Here is a 19,484-nt window from a genome sequence, read left to right as displayed (position 1 = left end):
GGAGGTGCTTTTTGGCAGTGTCCAGTTATGTCATTAAACACTTGTCAGGTAGCTGAGCTAACTAGCACCTCACACACAGTGCTAGCTACAGCCCAAAATTTGCTTCTCAAAAATGTCTGGGATGGGGGGAGACATTCCCTTTCGCTTTTACTCTGACGCCCCTGCAATAGGTTTTCTAATACATACATTAGGCTTAACTCATCTCCATGTTGTCAGCTTAACTCATTTCCATGTTGCAGTTACGTTTCCTTTCCAAGTGCATATAAATATGTAAGAATCTATTGGAATTATATATAATAAACCCTGCTTGGCATGTACGAGTTCAAGATGGCAATGAAATTTACAAGGACTGGTTTTCGGTTAACATGTTATTTTCAAAGGACCAATCGAATGGTGCATACCGTGGCTGATGAAGAGCTAACTGATTATTGTGATTGGATGAAGCACTTTGATTCTCGAGCATACCCAGTAAACTATTTGTCACATACGTACTGTATACATGTAGCTACCTAGTCCTGCTAGCCAGAATCTATGTCATTTACAGTGTCATTTTGCAGCAGTTATTGTAACATAATAGCAGAATGTATGCATACAGCGGCCCTTCTAAATATATTGTTTCTCAATATTTGTACACATTCATTTCATATAATCAACTGTACATGTTACAGCTCCAAAACATTGCAATGTGCAAGATGAAAGGAAAAGGTCAGCCAACAATACTGACTGACAAGTGGCCACACTTCAGCTGTACTGCAATTAAGATCAACACACCATGTTTTCCAAGCAGCAGTCAGGTATGCATAACATGACACAACCATAAGCATTGTGTAATGTAGTACGGCCTGTGTGGGATAGTATTGACTTTGTCTAAGCTTTTTAAAAATCATACTGACGTATTTCTGTACCAGCTGCATGTATTTTGCACACAGTTTTCAAGTCACAGCTCTGTCTATATATGATACTGTACATCAGTACATGCATGCATGTTACATGATGTAATGGATGCATGCATGCAGCTAAGTGTATGTGATGGTCTTTTACTTATGGTGTATATGTACCACATAGTGGTCCTCTAGACTATTGCTATTGTCGGATTCAGAGGAGAAATTTGCTGACTTCTTACATGATTCAAAAGTGCTACAGGAGGGAGCCCTAATAGCAGGTGAAGTGTAAATAAATTATATAGCCTTAGTATACCGGTAAAGTTATCTATTTTTTCTATTGTTTTTCAACAGGGATTGATTCTGTGACAAATACACATCTTGACAATGTCGCTAAGAACATGTTTCCTAGATGGCAAAAGACGTCAAATTATCCACTAAAGTTGTTTTATTTATCAGGCACAGTTGAAGATATGCCAACAAGGATGAATGTTTCTGGGTATGTGTATGTATACCGGCAGTCAGTGTACACAACCTGCATGTCACATGATGACAATTAAAGTTAATACATTGCATACCAATTTAACCATCATATGGTTTGCTGTGCAAGTATCTAGCCACTATAAATACCAAATAATTGCTCTGTCAGAATTATAATGTAGCATGTATAACTGTTACTATAGTACTCTTTCATTCTGTTTCACAGCAATTCTGCAGTCTCAGTGATGTCCTAAATACTATATAACTTGTCCGCTTGTCCTGAGCAGCTCAAATATTGTAACTTTCATTCTATTCCTGTAGTGAGAAAATGTCAAGCAAAAAGCTATTTTTAGACTAACAGCTCTGATAGAATATTTATACTCTAAAGCTAATAAAGCCATCGTTTTGTTACCAGGGCACAATTATAAGTGTGTGTGTGTGTGTGTGTGTGTGTGTGTGCGTGTGTGCGTGTGTGTGTGTGTGTGTGTGCGTGCGTGTGCGTGTGTGTATGTGTGTGTGTGTGTGTGTGTGCATGCGTGCGTGCGTGCATGTGTGTATCAAGTTTACTTTCACATGTTTGCATTAATGAACAATGCTGGTGTCAAAAATGTTATATAACTATATAGTGTTATATTAAATATGCAACTAGCTGCTGGAGTTTAACTATACCAAACAATTGAAGTAAAGCTTCAGTGGGACAGTATGGCTAATCAGAACAGTAGAATATGACAACTTTACTAGATATTTCCATGTGAGAGTCGGTAAAATCAGTAATAAACAAATACGACTCCAATGATCCAATCCAATGAATGCATACATGCAGAGAACCACAATATTGTATTACTATACTTCTGCTTTCTATGTTCTTTCCCCTGTGATCCACTAGCTACTTGTAACATATATCTGTGTGGGTGTTTGTGTGGGTGTTTGTGTGGGTGTTTGTGTGGGTGTTTGTGTGGGTGTTTGTGTGGGTGTTTGTGTGTACATGTGCGTGTATGTGTACATATTATTCTTATTATATGTTTATACGTAGGTTGGATGATAATGAATATTTTGTTGATAAACTCACACCTGATCATGCTGGACTTGTTGGAAGCTACTATAAGAGAATCAATGAAGACCCCACCATTATTGAGAAATATTTTCAGCACATTATTAGTTTGTATGACCTAACTGCCGGGATCTTCAAGAGATCAGATCCCTCCAACCCAATAGCATGGACATTATATGGTGACTTGGGAAAAGCAATCCATATGTGCATAATCCCTGAACATAGAGGAAAAGGACTGGTTTCAGTACTTGGTAAATTCCTCTTCACTCAACTGGTGCAACAAAAAATTATTCCAGTTCTGGACCATTACATATATGGTGTTTTATCAGAGACAAAGTTCACAAAGCACATAATGCATTATAGTGTTGATCGTGCTTGGAGGGACAGTGCTACTGGTAAATGCCGCTGGTTAGATTAGCCTATAGGCAAAGTGCTATTGTAGTTTTGTACATACTTTTAGTGATATACAAATTGATATAATTATATTTATGTAACTGATTTAAGTGATTTTGTATTTATTCAATGCCATTTTGAATATGTTACGGTTTATACATTTAAAATATTAAAAGTTGCTATATATGTAACTTTTGATGTGCAGCCATGTATGTGTTATACTAATTCTATACAACCCACAGCAAACCATGATCATAGCTATACATGACATTGCATGGGCTACAGACTCTATGACTCCATTGTAGGACCTAGAAAACGTAGTGATAGCTAAAATGGACAGTGGTAATAAAAATGGAATTTGGACTGTGTTGATCGATGTTATGGTTAATGGGAATTGCTAATATGTTAAACTTTATACTGCGCGTTACACTCATGCACCCAAAATCAAAGCAAAACCTTTGGCAGCTGTGTCAAACACAGCTATTGCTGCCCATTGAATCAGCACTGAGATTTCTGTGTACCACTCAGGCACTTGAGTCTTGCGCAGACAAAGAATTAGTTAGTTAGTAACCCACAGAAGGACTGTCGCCTTGCTTATAGAGGCCACAAAAATTGCTTTCCCATGCAGTAACACCTATTACCCATTGATGTTACAGCTGGGTGGGCTTGCTTTCCCAGCTGACACCAGGCCACCAGGCCAATAGGTCCTCATTATGCAGTTGGGTAGAGTGGAGCAATGGGAGTAAAGGTTCTTACTCAAGGAAGCAACAACAACAATTTAGCATCAGAATCTTTCGATTACCAGGCTGATACACTCTACCACTTGACTATACTGCCTCACAACACACACACACACACACACACACACACACACACACACACACACACACACATGCGTGCGCAATGCAGTAGGGATCCAAGTAATAAAAGTAGTATATATAACAAGTAGTATGTACAATGATCATACATCTCTAGCTACTTTGGCATATTTTGTATTTTGCTCATGCCAAAGTAGGGATTTTTCCATTGAGTTAAGTTGTAACTAATATTGTCATTCACTCTTGTTTCTTTGCTTTTTATCACTTGGATCCATACTTCATTTTAACTTAGTAATATTTACATTATATACCAATTTGTTTACTTTTTATTATACTAGCTATGCATGACTATAGAATATCATACATGGCTGTTATATTAGGGTAACTGCTTTATTAGAGTATCTCAAGTGAGCCTCTGGCCTACTGACTACAGGATATGTAAAGGGCGTAGTCACCATGAATTATATTCACCATGCGTGCTATCATTATCAGTACAGCTAGACCAATAATCATTAATGGATATTGTCACCATGTTCAATCATCATTACTGTATATAAGTACAGCCGGTACAGCTAGACCATTAGGGGGCATGGTTAAATCTATACTGTGCAGCCATATTGGATATCCTCTTCAGTATACAGTAGTATAAGCGTGTCACATCAGAGTTTTATGGTATCTGAATATCAAAGTGATACAGAAAGATAATGCATAGATAAGGCAAGTGCAGAGAACTAAAAATTAGATTTTTAAAAATTCAATATTCAGCCTTGTATAAGGGTTTTCTTGTTTAACAGCAGATTTGATGTCAGAAACTCAAAACTCTCCATTAATGTGCTCTTACAGATTCAATTTTTGGTTGGGCATTTTGCAATTGGCTATGGATGCAGGGGTGGATCCAGTTTGTCTTAACATAATTATATGATCACTAATATATAAATACTCATAAAACCACCTTATAAACATCTTTTCAAGGTATTATCAGTGGATTTATGCTAAAATTTATGCAACAAGAACCGGGAGGTGTACAAGATCGAGATACTCTAATAGAGCAGTCATCTAACTACTCTAATAGAACATTCACTGGAAGAATATAGTTGATTCTGTTATGGAATTTTTCCAAATCTGCCTGCCCCTATACATACAATGAAGTGCATTGGTCTGTTTAAAAGGCTTGATTCATCTACTTGTGTAGTTAATATGTATGGCAATACCTAATTCAGGTACACAATTTCCATTGAAAATTCTCTCAGATTCAATCTCGTATCATTCAAATTTCAAAATTTTCAACATTATTATTCTAGCATGCACCTATTGTTGTGCAATTGTGAGAGGGTGCATCATGTGCTTGGTTGTCTGTACCTACCCAAACTTTTCCATTAACAAAATGCTTCAGAGAGCCATGCCTGTATAATATAAAGGCAGTATATAAAATATCTACAGGCAGAAATAGGAATTTTATTTGGAAATGTCTCCAAATTGCATCTATTTTTCAAACATTTCCTGGGGGGGGGGGGGGGGGGCATGCCCCCAGACCCCCCTAGTTCTAGCATGCTTCCATACCTCCACCCAAGAGATTAGTACCTTGAGTTAACCCTCTCCTTTTATAAATCCTATAGATCCGCCCCTGAATACATCATTGTGGTTTGGTTAAGTTAAACAACTGAAATAGTGGATGAGGTTGCTTTGATTGCTCAAGGTATTAAGAGGTCATGCCAGGATGGTCAGGATATACAATGGACTAATAGCTCCTGTTTACTTCCTTAGTGGTGATGGATGTGACTTTGTCTATAAGTCATTGTGCATGATTAATCACTTGCTCTTTTGGGTCCCTTTGCCACATTCATTTATAGAGATAACTATATGTTAAACCTATATGATCATCTATAGTGTTTTGTCTAAAAGCTCTGCCATGGTAACATTAAGCTCACTTTCTTACAACACTTTACTATAATGGACGACCATAATACATATTTATAATTATGTGCACTCTACAGTACATATATATATATACCAGTCAGATTGAATATGTATAGCTACATGGCCAGAAAGGCATATTGAAGGAATTTGCAAACTAGTGTTGCAAATTGAACATGCAATAATGGACCAGGTGTCCTACAGACCTTCAGCACTTGTGCTGTAAAGCATTAATAAATAAACTAGTGTCCATTTGGTTCTACTTGGGGTACTTAGAGATAATGAGTTACTCTCTAGAATTCCTATGGATATAAGTACATGAAAAATAACAAGGAGAAAACATCCTGACCACCTGGTAGACTCCTGTAAGCGTTCGAGCGTGAATCGGATGGCTGCAGGTTCGAGGCTACCTAGGTCCAGTCATGGATTTTTTCTCCTTTTCAAACACACCTTAAGTAGGTAAAGTCTTTGAGCAGGCTGTAGGACCAGGTGTCCTACAGACCTTCAAGCATTAATATATATCTAAAAAATAAATTAAAAAAAAAGAGACTCAAGTTTAACTGCATGTCAAATTGATGTTATAGTGCATGATAGTACATTAATAGTTAGATTTAGTATCTCACTGCCACTTTGCATCTATATGTGTTGTGTTAAACAACTAATAAATACTATAGAAATTACGAATTCGTGGAATTGCACGCTTCATTTTAATGAGAAACCATAAGCATATTCCAAGAAATGCTGTCAACCATATCAAATGCTCCATGATGCATGCATGTAAGAAGCATGCAGTAGACTAGTAGAGAATCACTTGTTTACATTTGTTGCTATGTATAGACAATAGATTAATATTCAAGAGCCCATAGCACTCATGGACTCTTGATTACATTAAAAAAATATTTCATGTTGGACTCTATGGACTCTATGGACTCTAATTAACCACTATTATGGACTCTTGATTATATTAAGACTAAAAACCACACTGTTAAAATTACAGAACTAGCTGAGCTACCCACTGCATGCATTACTTGTTGGAAGTAACCAATACTCAAAAGGGAGTGTAATGTGCTTCAAAGCACAGTGTACTGCAGGCAAATCCTCTTGGAGGAGCAGTACCATGCAGTAGCCCATGTATGTATACCTCCATCTATTAGAATGTCCTAACTCTTCAAGTTTCTTTTAATAAAGTGTTGTGCAATACGTATATACATGGTTGACGCATACAAGGTTATAGGCACTAGTCAATTAATGAATGCTGTGATATAAAAGTATTATTAACATCAGCTTTCCCCAGTACACAATCAATCAATCAAAACAAGATACTCCAACAAGCATTTTTAAAGCTTGGCCTCCGCCCCTGTTAATTAAGAATCATACCGCTCTGCGACGACTGACATGTTGAGGTGTACACGAAGGCTCATGAAGATCAGTACTAGTGTACAATCAGAAAGCCATTATTGTCATCCGCGAGGTACAAGGCGATGGGTTCACAACGTATCAGATAAAGAGCTGGATGAATACCGTGACTCTTTAAAACGCTTTGATTCTCGGGCGTATGTGGTAAGTATTGTAGTGCCACACTCACTAGTCATATACGGTATTATGATTAGTATCTGCAGATACTAACCCCATTGGGTTATAAATCTATTGTGGATCATGTGGATGCATGAAGACCCTGGAAGATCGCGGTATCACCCTTGGTATCACGTGATGGATATAATACTTATGGCTGTTGATATTTAGCCGGTCATTGCTATTTTAATAAAAAACTTAGAAAAGTCGTGACACAAAAAGGTATAAGAAACGAAGTGTGTTGTGACCAAGGCTAGAACCCACATATCCAGGTTTGGAGTACCCACACTGTACCACTAGGGCTGAGCAATTGTGAAATTTTACTACCTTCACGATTGTAGAATGCAACATATCATGATTATGATAACAATCACGATGTTATATCTTTACATGCATCAAATTATCATATATGCACATTTGTATAAATTACAAAACAAGGTGAAATTGTGTACAACTGATCAGACCAGTTATAGTTCAATACAAACAGTATCCTGAATAATAGTGTCCTTAGAAATTCAACGGTTTGTAACAGGTAAACTTTTCAGTAGTAAGATTTACTCATACAATGAACAGTCTCAGAAGTGTAGGCTTGTTTTCCAGATCAAGCACTTCCACAATAGTATGTGTCACCATTTTGAATTTATTTACATGTGATGTCACAACATCACGATGTTCATATAGTACATATCAACATCACGATGTTCAGACACAATCACGATTAATCCCATAATCGATATAATCTCCCAGCCCTATGTAGCTACCACCAGTTCTTGCTGGCTACTTCTCTTGTTTTTATACTATTTAAATGTTACAAATATAAAATACTATATAGTCTAACCCATACCAGTGAAGAAGAAACAGCCCAACCCTAACCCTAATGCTAACCTGATGTTTGCCTGTTAAACATAATGATGACTTTCAGTGTCTGTATAAAGGTAAGTTTTTGGGTGAGTTCGAGACGAGCTAGGGTTGGTCCGGCTTCACCAGGACGCTCGCTTTGCTTACTTCAACCCTAGCTCGTCTCGAACTCACCCAAAAACTTACCTTCATACAACTAGTGTGTTTGATACTTGAGTTATAGGTGACACTTCCTAATGTTTATACAACAAACGATCGGCTAAATAAATATTTGCACCATGACCGGTGACCGGCTAAATATACACTTCGAATACTTATATACACACCCATCATAAATTTGGAGCCACTTTGTGCTACTTTGCAAGGGGTGCCATGTTGACATGCACTGTAAGTAGAGAAGCTATGTATTTTTGGACACCATGTATACTCGGACACTCATTCTCGTAAACTGCTAAATGGATTATGTGAAAATTGGTGTGGATATATGTTGCATAAAGCCTAACTAGATTTCCAAGTTTTAGTTTAAAATCTTATTTGGTTGTTGTACTAGATCGGATCAAAGTTGCTGCTCAAAATCCTGTATTCTTGGACAAATTCCATATATTCTCGGGCACCCGCCAGTAATCCTACATCAAATGCTTTGATAACTTACTACCAGCACCATCACTTAGGGCTATTCATTGGCTATCAGCAGAAACATAATTTATTTTTTTCCATCTCATCTGCAGGTGGCTATGATAGGAAATATGTGGGTGTTTCACCTCCTCTAATTTTGAGCAGGAGTTAATTAGCTCATTCTTGTAAACTACTAAACCGAATCATATGAAAATTGGTTTGTAATTATTTCACATAAAGCCTAACTAAACCTCCAAATTTGAGCCAAAAGCTTCTTTGGTTGTCTTGCTAGAGTGGATTAAAGTTGCAGTTCAAAATTCTGCATCCTCTGGCAAACATCATTCATTCTTAGACCAATTAATTTAACCACTCACTATCCATCAGAGCTATTCATAGGTTATAAATAGAACCATGGTTTATTTCTTTCCATCACGTTTATGGATAGTTGTGATTGGAAATGTTTGGGTATGCAACCAACTTAAATGGTGTTTCATTTCTTCTTGGCTTCAGCTTTTCTGGTGGCTTAAAATAATGATACTCCATGCTATTTCAACAACTTCAAGTATTTCCTAGAATTTTATTGTAATTTTGGATCTGTTCTTGGAATACGACTAGTCTTGTGTGACCAGACCTCCTTTTCTCAGCATGGTGCTTATCGATTAGAATTATAAGTGCCTGCTCAAAACTTCTAATCAATAAGCACCATGCTAAGAAAAAGAAATCTGGCCACGCGAGACTAAATTACGACATTGTATTCAAATTGCACGGAAGCCATCAATTATCTATCTCATGCTTTTTAAATAAGTGAGCTTATAATGGATCGGTCTTGAGATTAAGAAACATATGTGAAAACACATTAAATTCTATGGATTTGCTTGAAAAGTTATTATTTATTTTTAATCAGCAAGACCCTCCAGGGACATGGCATGCGTGTGTATGCCACTTCATGGCCTCTATTAACCATTTAATGGGCGATATCTATACAGTTAGCTAACAGCATTTTGAAGCAGTTTCTTTAACAAAAAATGAGCTCTGTCCCACATGCAAACTTTCGTGGGTGAGAAACAAGTGATCAAAATAGCCTGGCCTTAGAGTAAGCTATCTATTCTCAGACACCATGTATACTCGGACATTCATTCTTGTAAACTGCTAAACAGAATTATGTGAAAACTGGTGTGGATATATACCTTGCATAAAGCCCAACCGGACTTCCAAGTTTGGGCCTAAAATCTTATTTGGATGTTGTACTAGACCGGATAAAAGTTGCTGCTCGAAATCCTGTATTCTCGGACAAATTTCATGTATTCTCGGACACCCACCAGTAATCTTACATCAATTGCTTTGATAACTTACTACCAACACCATCACTTAGATAGAGCTGGGCAATATTTCAATATATTGGCAATATCACGATATTGAACTACGCAATATATTGTATTGAGGTAAGTTATAGAGCCAAAATAATATCGTCTAGACAATATAATCGCCAATATCGCCTATATTGCCAAATTAAATCTGGCTAGCAGTCATGTTTTTTGCATTTGCTATATATCTACAAGAAAAGGCAATTCGATTATGGGCTGTTGTCTGGCACCATTTCACATTCTATGATATAATATGATGCAATAATGTGTTATGTAATGTCACTAGTCTCACTGCTTGACAAATCTAATTATACTCAATATTTAATAATTATTGTGAATATAAGCTTGTCAATATATCAAATAGCATTATTTTCAGTATCGCCCAGGATTACACTTAGGGCTATTCATTGGTTATCAGCAGAACCATAATTTATTTCTTTCCATCTCATCTGCAAGTGGCTGTGATAGGAAATATGTGGGTGTGTCACCACCTCAAATCTCAGACAGGAGCTAATCAGCTCATTCTTGTAAACTACTAACCTGAATCATATGAAAATTGGTGTGGAAATACTTCACATAAAGCCTAACTAAAATTCCAAATTTGAGCCAAAAATTTTGTTTGGTTGTCTTGCTAGAGTGGATTAAAGTTGCAACTTGAAAATTGTGTTCTCGGACAAACTATACAATATTCTTAAACAACGAATAGTATTTCCTACACCAAATATTTTAACTACTTACAACCAACACCATCTGTTAGAGCTATTCATTGGCTATCAGCACAGCCATAGTTAATTTCTTTACGTTACATTTAAGGATAGTTGTAATCATGCATGTGATGATTCTGTTCTTGGACATGTTGCTTCTGTGTGCCCTATCATCCATTCTTGGTTCCAACTATTTCTAGTGGCCCAAAGTGGTGATTTTTACTATGCTATTTTAATGAAATTTGAGCTACGCATATTTTAACTGAAGCCATAATCTGAGTTCAACCCAGAGTTCAACCCTACTGCTTTGTAGAGTTGAACTCGGTTATGACTTCAAGGTTCAACCCGGGTTCAACCTGGTTAAGGTGATCATATGAACACATTAACCCGGGTTGAATGTGGGGGTTTAAAGTGACCATATGAAAAGGGTGATAGACTGATTTTAACAGTTACTATACTTAGAAAACAATTATCACTCAATAAATACCATCATGTGATGATTGCTTGTGAACAGAAACTGGGTTGAATGTGGGTTATTCAACCCAGGTTGAACCCACTTTTGGGAGTCCATGTAAAAATGGTGTTACATAGGGTGTATGTTTACAAATTTCGTAGGTGGTATGTATAGTAGAGTTTTAATTCAAGCTCAAGATACCCTAATAGAGCAGTCAGCCTAATACAACAGTCAAGTAAACATTACACTGTGATAAATCACTCTTGTGTTCAATCTCAGAGTTTAAAAATTTCCTGGGGAGGAAGCATGCCCTATGCTTCATGTGCTAAGGTGTCAGTTATAGGGCCCCACATTCTTAATTTTTCCCAGGCTCCCTAATTTCTCTCAGTGGCCCTGGCAGTAATGAATTTTGAGGTGAGAATGATGTGGATGGGGGATGAGAAAGAAACATTTAATCAAGTCTGCATACTATTTGTAGCGAGGTCAAAACCCTTGGAAATTTTTTTCTCGCTGACTTATGACATTGTGCTATTTTAAAAAGTAGCACAATGTCATTTGAGCTGTACATTCTGTAGATGGTCTAGGCAGTAGATTCATTGATTTCATAGTGTTGACCTGGTAACGGTGAGCTCTTTTGGTGAGTTTTTTCATGATCACAGCAGAAAAGTGTATGCTTCAGTTCCCAACATAAGTTCTTTGTACTGGAGTCAAATTTCATAGTTCGTCACTTAGAAAGTGTTCCAGCTCATGGATAGAATGGTTTAACTTAAGTAGCTTTATTGGTGATGCTATGCTTTTTGACAATATTAAGTGATGTTATCACACATACATCATTTTGTTTTGTGCCATGGCTACCAATGGAGCACAATAGGGATGTTTAAGGAATTGCTCATTTGTTTGTTTTGCAATTACAAAAACAAGTGTGGCAAACCTATGATTACATTAAACTGTAGCATTTTTTGAACTCTACAAGATGCTATAGCTATCAAAAAACCATTTGATCTCACTACTAGTATAGTAGCCTATAATGCTTCAAAAATTTTTTTCCATACCCTGAAGCAACTTGGTACCTTTGTTGCAAGTTCTTGACCTTTAACTTTGTGATGAACATTTATACTTACCGATTGTGGGTTTTAAATTCTTCATCTCTATTGTTGAATGTAGCACTAATTTTGTGGCCTTGACCACTGACGTTACATTTGACCAGTCATAGATTGAACTACAGCAAGTGCCTGTGTGTCACCCCTTGATTTTCTACTGCCTTAATTCTACCCAGCATGATCGATTGTAGACTACATTATGTGGAATTGGAAACTCACAACTCTTTACCTACAGCTAGGTTTTAAAAAACCATTGTAACTCTAACAAATAGTAGGAGAGAGAAATAATGTTCTTTGACTTGGCAACTTAAACTCCAGGCTCGTAATGCTTAGTAAATTAATCTGCGTAAACATTCCTTTAATGTTCTACACTGGATGCCATAAACTGTAAAACACTTAACCTCACATTACATGTTAAGAAGTTATAAATTGGATGGGTTTGTTTTGGTTTTACTTGGTGCAGTCAGCAAAATTAAAAGTACAGGGGTGGGGAGCCCATAAGCCTAAGGTTTTTCTTAAAGAAAGTCAGCCAATGGATCACCTTGATTAGGTACTTGTATTACTTGAGAGAAGTCATTAATGCATAGGATGTACCGTACTTTGAGGCTAGTTTGAAATATTTTTGGGTATTACACGACTAGTTTCCAATCCAATGTCTGTAATCTGTGCCAATGTTAAGTTCTGTAATTTTTTCATATTTTGGTCACATGTACCTGAGGACTTCATTTTATTTACATATATTTCGGCTTATTATATGTTTGTAGTGTCATATTGGCAACACAAATTTGATCAGCTTTTCAGCAAATATCAACTCTAATATAGCAGTCAATGTCATAAACATTTTAGTGTTGTAATAGCGCAACCATGTTTTGTTGTAATTCTTCTTAGTTATCTTGTGATCAAGCAAGAAGCTACATAGTGCCTAGCCATTACTGGTTCTGAAAAAATCAATATGGAGAATATTCTACAATTTGATATGTCAAAACTATCAATTCCATTTAAAACTATTGACTCTTGTTGCATTAAAATGGAAATTTCACGAGGCGAATACCCATTTTCGCTCATGGCATTTATCGCAAATTTCACTGCTGGGTGCTACCCATGCTATTGAAGGTTTGTACTTTCCCACAAAAATTTATTAACTGAAAATCAGCCTCATAAGGTGCCTTGGGTAAGCCTAAATGTACCCAAAATGCTTCAAAAAAAGTTATTACAAATTTGTGAAATATTTAACACCCAGAGCCATAACTATATGCTATACCACTATCAATTAACAAACTTATAATAGAAAACTTTTGTTAAAGTTTATGGTAACACTAGAAAATGTTTTTCTTTTGTGTATTGTACAAGTGATAGTACCTGACTATATACATACTGTAACCACATGTGCCATGTATATTTGCTCAGTTTCAGAACATTGCACTTTGCAAGTTGAGGGGAAAGGATCAACCAACTATACTGACTAACAAGTGGCCAAACTTCAGTTGTACTGCAATACTCCAACGTCAAACCAACACACCAACCAGAAACAAAGTAAGCAATGGCTTAATTATATACTTGCATGGACTATAATTATAATAATAGTGTGTTGTGCAGCCTAGAAAAACTGGCATAGGGTCGCATGGGACAGACCAAAAACCAAAAAATGCAGTTTTCACACATTCATAGCTCAATGAAACATATTATATTAATTTTATCTCTTGTTGTGGGACACTGTCCATTCAAATTTGAGACCTAACTATTTTATTTTACCTTCAAAGTTCGTCTTATTTTCTTCACTCTTTTTCAAACCTTAACTTTTACTGTTCTTAAGTTATTTGCAACACTTTTGAAATTCCATAGTTTCTGTATGCTTTATCAACTTCCTTCATATGTGGTGAGTGATAAGACTGTATTATAGCACAATAGCCTAGATCAGATTAGTAACTAGCAATTTACATACATTTTTGAGTAGTTTTTAATGAATCACAAGGCAATATCTGGTTGTCAGTGCATGTACTTGTCATTCCTACAGAGTATATGTTGAGAAGTCAATACATAGGTCAATAGTTTTCAAGGCAAAAACAGCAAAGTTGCAATCAAAGTTTTCTAATAGACAGTCTTTCACATGTATGTAACATTTTTTGCTGGATTCAAACTAAAGGGCTCCACATTTAAAGAGCCTAACTACAGTAACTGAGCCAATGCTACCAGTCATTCAAATTGCTTAAATAAATAAAAAACTCAACTTGGCAATCTATTACAGTCCAACTATTATAGTAATGGATTTTCCTAGAATATTCTGCTATTATAAATGTAAGCACTGTAGTAACATGTTCCATTAAAATTAAAGAATGATATAGTGTTACTATATATGTATGATCTTCTGTAATCACTATTATGCTTTGTAAAGAAGAAAACACAGCTTAAAAGTGAGTCCCAATGCCTGGCTTTGGGACTTACAATTACAACAGTCAAGCTATAGAAAGGCCACCTTCAAAATAGCCAGGATTAAAGTTGTGAAATTGAAAGATGGTAGTCAAAATATGGGTAATAGTGTAAAGCAGGTTTAACATGGTGATGCTGTTATTAACATTGTTACATCTTTTTAAAACCCTGGCTATTTTAGAAGGCTGCACCCTTTTTCACAGCTTTTTTTTGGTATGGATTGTTAATGGTATAAGCACAGAATGTTTTAGTGAAGATACTTGTGTTGTATGATGTAGCGGTACTGTAGATTACAGCTCTTGTCGGACTCAGAAGAGGAATTTGGTGATTTCCTACATGAATCAAAAGTATTACAAGAAGGAGCAATGATAATAGGTATGAGGTATATATAGTACTTCCTCTATTATCCAGCCCCATTGGGCCCTGAGTGCATTCAGATCATCGAAAAGTTTGCACGTGTAAACAAAGCCCATTTATTTATTTTTGCAGATCCCTGTTCGAATACTTAAATAGAAGGCACACCTTAACCAAATACTGTAATCGAACAGTCATATATTAATAATGTTTGAATTGTCAGATAATGGAGGACCATTGTACTCCGTTTTGTATGGCTTCTGTAATCTAGAAATCTTTTGTTGTTTGTAGAATCCATAAAATTCAATGCACAAAATTGATGTATGTAGTAACCATGTGCGTTTACTATAGGAGTAGTAGATCAAAAAATTTTCAGAAGGGGAAGTTTCAGGTTTATGCATCAAGGGTAGTTGTTGGATATTTTTCCTCAGAGGGGTATAGCATTGAAATTTATAGTCGGGGGGGGGGGGGGGGGGGGGGGGCTAAGAAGGGTGTGTATACCATACAGCAACAAAATGTCAAGTGAAGGGGTCAAGAAAAGTGCTACTGTGGTCGATATTTCATATGCAGTGTTTGTGTGAAGCATACTTGATTTAAGTGGGTCTACATTGATAGCCTCTGAGATTGTGTTTGGTAACAACTTTTATTGAATAATCATCATGCAGTGACAGATCTAAATGGATTTCTGAGATTTCAGGCAAATCCCATGAGCTTATAGTAGTAGCTCAGCAGCTATATTATTGCTGTGTTGGCAATTAACCATATAGCAAACAGATTGAATACATTTCAGCAATTGCACTATAATATCCATTGTAAACTTTTCATTAAAGGTTTCTAATAGAAGAGTCCAGTAACTACTCTAATAGAGTAATCAACAATGCAGTTTAGGACAAGTTTTTATTTCATAACTGTAGTTTTATACTAAAAGTAGCCTAAAATTCAATATTAGAGCTTCTACAATCTCAGAAATTTCTGCCCAGACCTTTTTTTATTCCTTAGTTATAATACATTCTGGTAAAGTTTCAAAAACACATTTTTAAACATCCTATAGATCTGCTGCTGTATGAAACATCACCAGTCTCTATAAGTATAGCAATTCTAAAGTTTACATACACACATGTGGGCCAGTACTGACATGGGCACAACAAAAATGTTGTAGTAAATTTTAAAGTATAAGTGAAATTTCCAGGGCTAGCTCTTCCTCCCGAAGCTGACAGATATTTGCAATCAAAATAGCTTACAGAAGTGGTAAACAAATAATGTTGCAACCAGTAATGTGGTCAATCTATGTTGCAGCTACTACATATATTTCACCTTTAGAATTGCTTATAAGTTAGTGGTTTTCTTGTGATAATGCTGTGGGCTTAGGTTTAGGAATTTGATTAGATGTCACATACTCTCAGGTGCATGCATTAACTGTTTTATTTGAGCTACACTATTGTAGAGTAGCCAGGCAGCTAACTGCCTTTAACATTGACAAGAGAAGGGGCTAAGTTCCTTCTATGAAAGCCTTACCTTTGTTATACATTTATGTCATGCTTTCAAATGCATCTTTATTAGAATGCATGCATGACTGCTCTATTAGAGTACTGAACTGCTTTTTTTATTGAATCACATTAGACCATTAGCACAATTATTAACCAGGTAGTTGAAAACTGCATCAGCTAGTAGTTCATCTCTTGCAAATTAATACCAAATGGTTGCCATAATGGATGCAGTAATCCCACATTGTATCCATATATTGAAACTTTCTGCATCAAAAAGTGTATAGCTCTATTATCTCCAGTCTCAGGAACTCCTCCACTGCACCAAAAAAAAACATACATGAGATCCTCAAGCACCCAGGGTCTTGACTCAGGGAGAATACTTCCGCCAGCTGGCTGGCAGCCTGGCACCACTGGTAGAAGTAGACACATTAGATGAAACAAAAAAAATAGAATTATCAGAACAGGTAAATTCCTGGAGGGGCAACCCCAGCCACCAAGGAACAGTGTTGGGCAAGTTACTTTGTAAAAGTAACTAGTTACATATTACATATTACTTGCAGCTGAACTATTTAGTTACAGTTACATATTACCCATAAAATAAAGTAACTGTAATAATATTACATATTATATTACTTTGTGTCCATAGCCTTAAGCTGTCACGTGTGAAACTACCACCATATCACGTGACACGATTGCGTTGTTGGACAATGTGCAAGTCTTGATATAAGTAAGTAGCTGGTGAATAAGCCTCATTTAGTAGGCTTCATTACTTCGTTGTGGCTAGGCGTTACTCAGTGGGTTACTAACGAGATTAGTAACTTCGTTACTTTTAGTAATAATATTACGTAATATTAGATTCGTTACAGTAACTATATTACTTAGGTAACGCATTACATTTGCAAGTAGAGTAACTTGAGTTATATTACCTGTTTTTATAGCGTATTTCGTTATATTACTTTGTTACCACAAAAGTAATAATATTACGTAACGCGTTACATAAGTAGCGCGTTACTCCCAACACTGCCAAGGAATTCAGAACATGCCATCCAACCTCTTACCATCATCAATTTATCATTACTCTGTGCATAACTGAAAATTTTATAGTGGGTACCCTACCTAGTTCATGAAAATTAAATGGACTAATTAAAAGCTATAAATGCACAAAATATTTTACAAATGAACATTTTATGTTATATCCTCTTTGCTTTATAGCAATTGATTCAGTGACCAACAAACATCTTGACAATGTAGCCAAGACAATATTCCCAAGCTGGCAAAAGGCTCTTCCAAACCATCCACTCAAGATATACTATTTAGACCAAGTTAAAGATTTTCCCACAAAGTATGTGTCTGTGTTATGAATGTACATAGAAATGTATGCAACGAGAGGACACGATGACAGTTCTACCAGAGTCGGTGCTCCATTACATGGTAGATCCAAACTGACTTCAAATTCCTCAATGTTCCAAGTGCTTTGTAAAATTCCAAAAGAGGTTTCTGAACCCCTGGATACACCCCTGATGATTATGAAAGTACTTTAAGTAAAATGGCAATGTATCTGTGTTAAATACCTATTTCCTGTTGGTGGCAAAATACTACACTACAACACAACTACCATTGTACAATGTACATCCATGTATCGTAAATATGTTATAAACTCTTGATAATATCATACAACACTGAATCCCCCAATTCCCCGTATAGGTTAGATTCTAAGTACTTTGTTGATAACCTCACACCGGATCACTCTGATTTCATTGCAAACTACTGGACAGGAATTAGTTCAGATGTTACTGTTCTTAGAAAATATTTCAAGCATCTTGTTAATGTGTACACGTGTACTGGAGTATTCAAGAAGTCAGACCCTTCTTATCCAGTTGCTTGGGGAGTGTATGGTGACTTTGGAATTGCCATACACTTATACACAATGCCGGAGTACCGTCGTGAAGGATTAAGTTTTGTAGTTAGCAGAAATCTTTTTGCACAGCTGTTAGAGCAGGGGATCATTCCGGTCACTCGGAGACATGAAGATGGTAGTCCTGTTGATGAGATGTTTAGAAGGGTGATGAAACTTGCTGCTGATAGTATTGATAGAGATAGTATAACTGGGAAACGTTATAATTACTAGGCCTATTCAAGAGAGTTTCATATACTTAAGTTTATTGTGTTTGAAAATTCATTCTATGGAAGTATACTGACATGAGTCGTATTATGCATGGCATAGTATACACACAGAAAAAATCTCTACATACCTTTAATTTGCTTTAATGTGTGATAATGTGTGATGTACTGAAAGTAGAAAGTGCATGTAGCTGGTATGGGATGGCATTTGAAAGGCCATGGTTTCTCATAATTGTGAAGCAGTAAGGGAAAATTTGCACGCATCCAGCTAGCAACTGAGAGTGAAAAATGCAGCTAGTACATGATGTCAGGTGTTAAAGTGTAATTGTAGGGTAGCATGTATAGATATGTGGGTTGTTCTATATAAGTCACCAAATTTTTATCAATATATAGCTTTAAGAATTGTGCATATTATGTCTTTGGATCTATATAGAGTGTAGGGGAAATAACTTTGTTCGAACTTTATCAAAACTAACCTATATACATTATATATGTGTTATAGTGATACATAATGTGCTAGTGAATTTGTCCCCATGCTGAATCTGCTATATTGCATGTCTTGCTATATGATTAATACTGCATGGCATGTGCAGTAAAGTATTATGCTTAATAATGGTTTGCACATGTATCTTGGGGAATTTGTGCATTGGTCTTTTAGCCTGGAACTAGAAGGTTTGTGAGCTAGGGATTGCTACAACAGATACAGCAGTATTATATAGCTGAGGTACAAACTACATATTTTTATAGCTCCTATACAGCAGACATAGCACCTGCAGTACAAGTGAGGCTGAGCTAGCTATATCAATATGTTCAAAACTGAAACATGCTGCTTGGCATGCACCCATACATGTATACACTTACAATGAATGATAGCAATACACTATAAAGAAA

At 36.3% G+C, this 19,484-nt stretch overlaps 2 protein-coding genes across 2 annotated transcripts; both read left to right on the top strand.

Moving 5' to 3' along the window:
- The first annotated feature begins 309 nt into the window (after positions 1-309).
- On the top strand, positions 310-3,035 carry LOC136243204 (uncharacterized). Its single transcript, XM_066034723.1, has 5 exons — positions 310-468; positions 669-794; positions 1,066-1,162; positions 1,236-1,380; positions 2,395-3,035. Exons 1-5 carry the CDS (start codon positions 313-315, stop codon positions 2,828-2,830), a joined length of 960 nt encoding a protein of 319 aa, XP_065890795.1. The 5' UTR covers positions 310-312; the 3' UTR covers positions 2,831-3,035.
- Positions 3,036-6,872: 3,837 nt separating this feature from the next.
- LOC136243333 (glycine N-acyltransferase-like protein 3) lies at positions 6,873-18,704 on the top strand. The gene is made up of 5 exons (XM_066034856.1): positions 6,873-7,097; positions 13,612-13,737; positions 14,910-15,006; positions 17,685-17,814; positions 18,177-18,704. Exons 1-5 carry the CDS (start codon positions 6,933-6,935, stop codon positions 18,598-18,600), a joined length of 942 nt encoding a protein of 313 aa, XP_065890928.1. The 5' UTR covers positions 6,873-6,932; the 3' UTR covers positions 18,601-18,704.
- The last annotated feature ends 780 nt before the right edge of the window (positions 18,705-19,484 follow it).

The sequence above is a fragment of the Dysidea avara genome, chromosome 13, assembly GCF_963678975.1.
Source record: "Dysidea avara chromosome 13, odDysAvar1.4, whole genome shotgun sequence".
NCBI classification, from domain to species: Eukaryota; Metazoa; Porifera; class Demospongiae; order Dictyoceratida; family Dysideidae; genus Dysidea; species Dysidea avara.
Note: the sequence above shows the minus strand (reverse complement) of the source record. Positions and strands in the feature narration are given on the sequence as shown.

Excerpts from the sequence above, each read along its gene's own strand:
- LOC136243204 (XM_066034723.1), top strand. The coding sequence starts at position 313 with ATGTACGAGTTCAAGATGGCAATGAAATTTACAAGGACTGGTTTTCGG. Across the intron at positions 795-1,065 it reads GTTTTCCAAGCAGCAGTCAG|TGGTCCTCTAGACTATTGCT; the intron begins GTATGCATAACA and ends TGTACCACATAG. Across the intron at positions 1,381-2,394 it reads ACAAGGATGAATGTTTCTGG|GTTGGATGATAATGAATATT; the intron begins GTATGTGTATGT and ends GTTTATACGTAG.
- LOC136243333 (XM_066034856.1), top strand. The coding sequence starts at position 6,933 with ATGTTGAGGTGTACACGAAGGCTCATGAAGATCAGTACTAGTGTACAA. Across the intron at positions 15,007-17,684 it reads AGAAGGAGCAATGATAATAG|CAATTGATTCAGTGACCAAC; the intron begins GTATGAGGTATA and ends TTTGCTTTATAG. Across the intron at positions 17,815-18,176 it reads GTTAAAGATTTTCCCACAAA|GTTAGATTCTAAGTACTTTG; the intron begins GTATGTGTCTGT and ends TTCCCCGTATAG.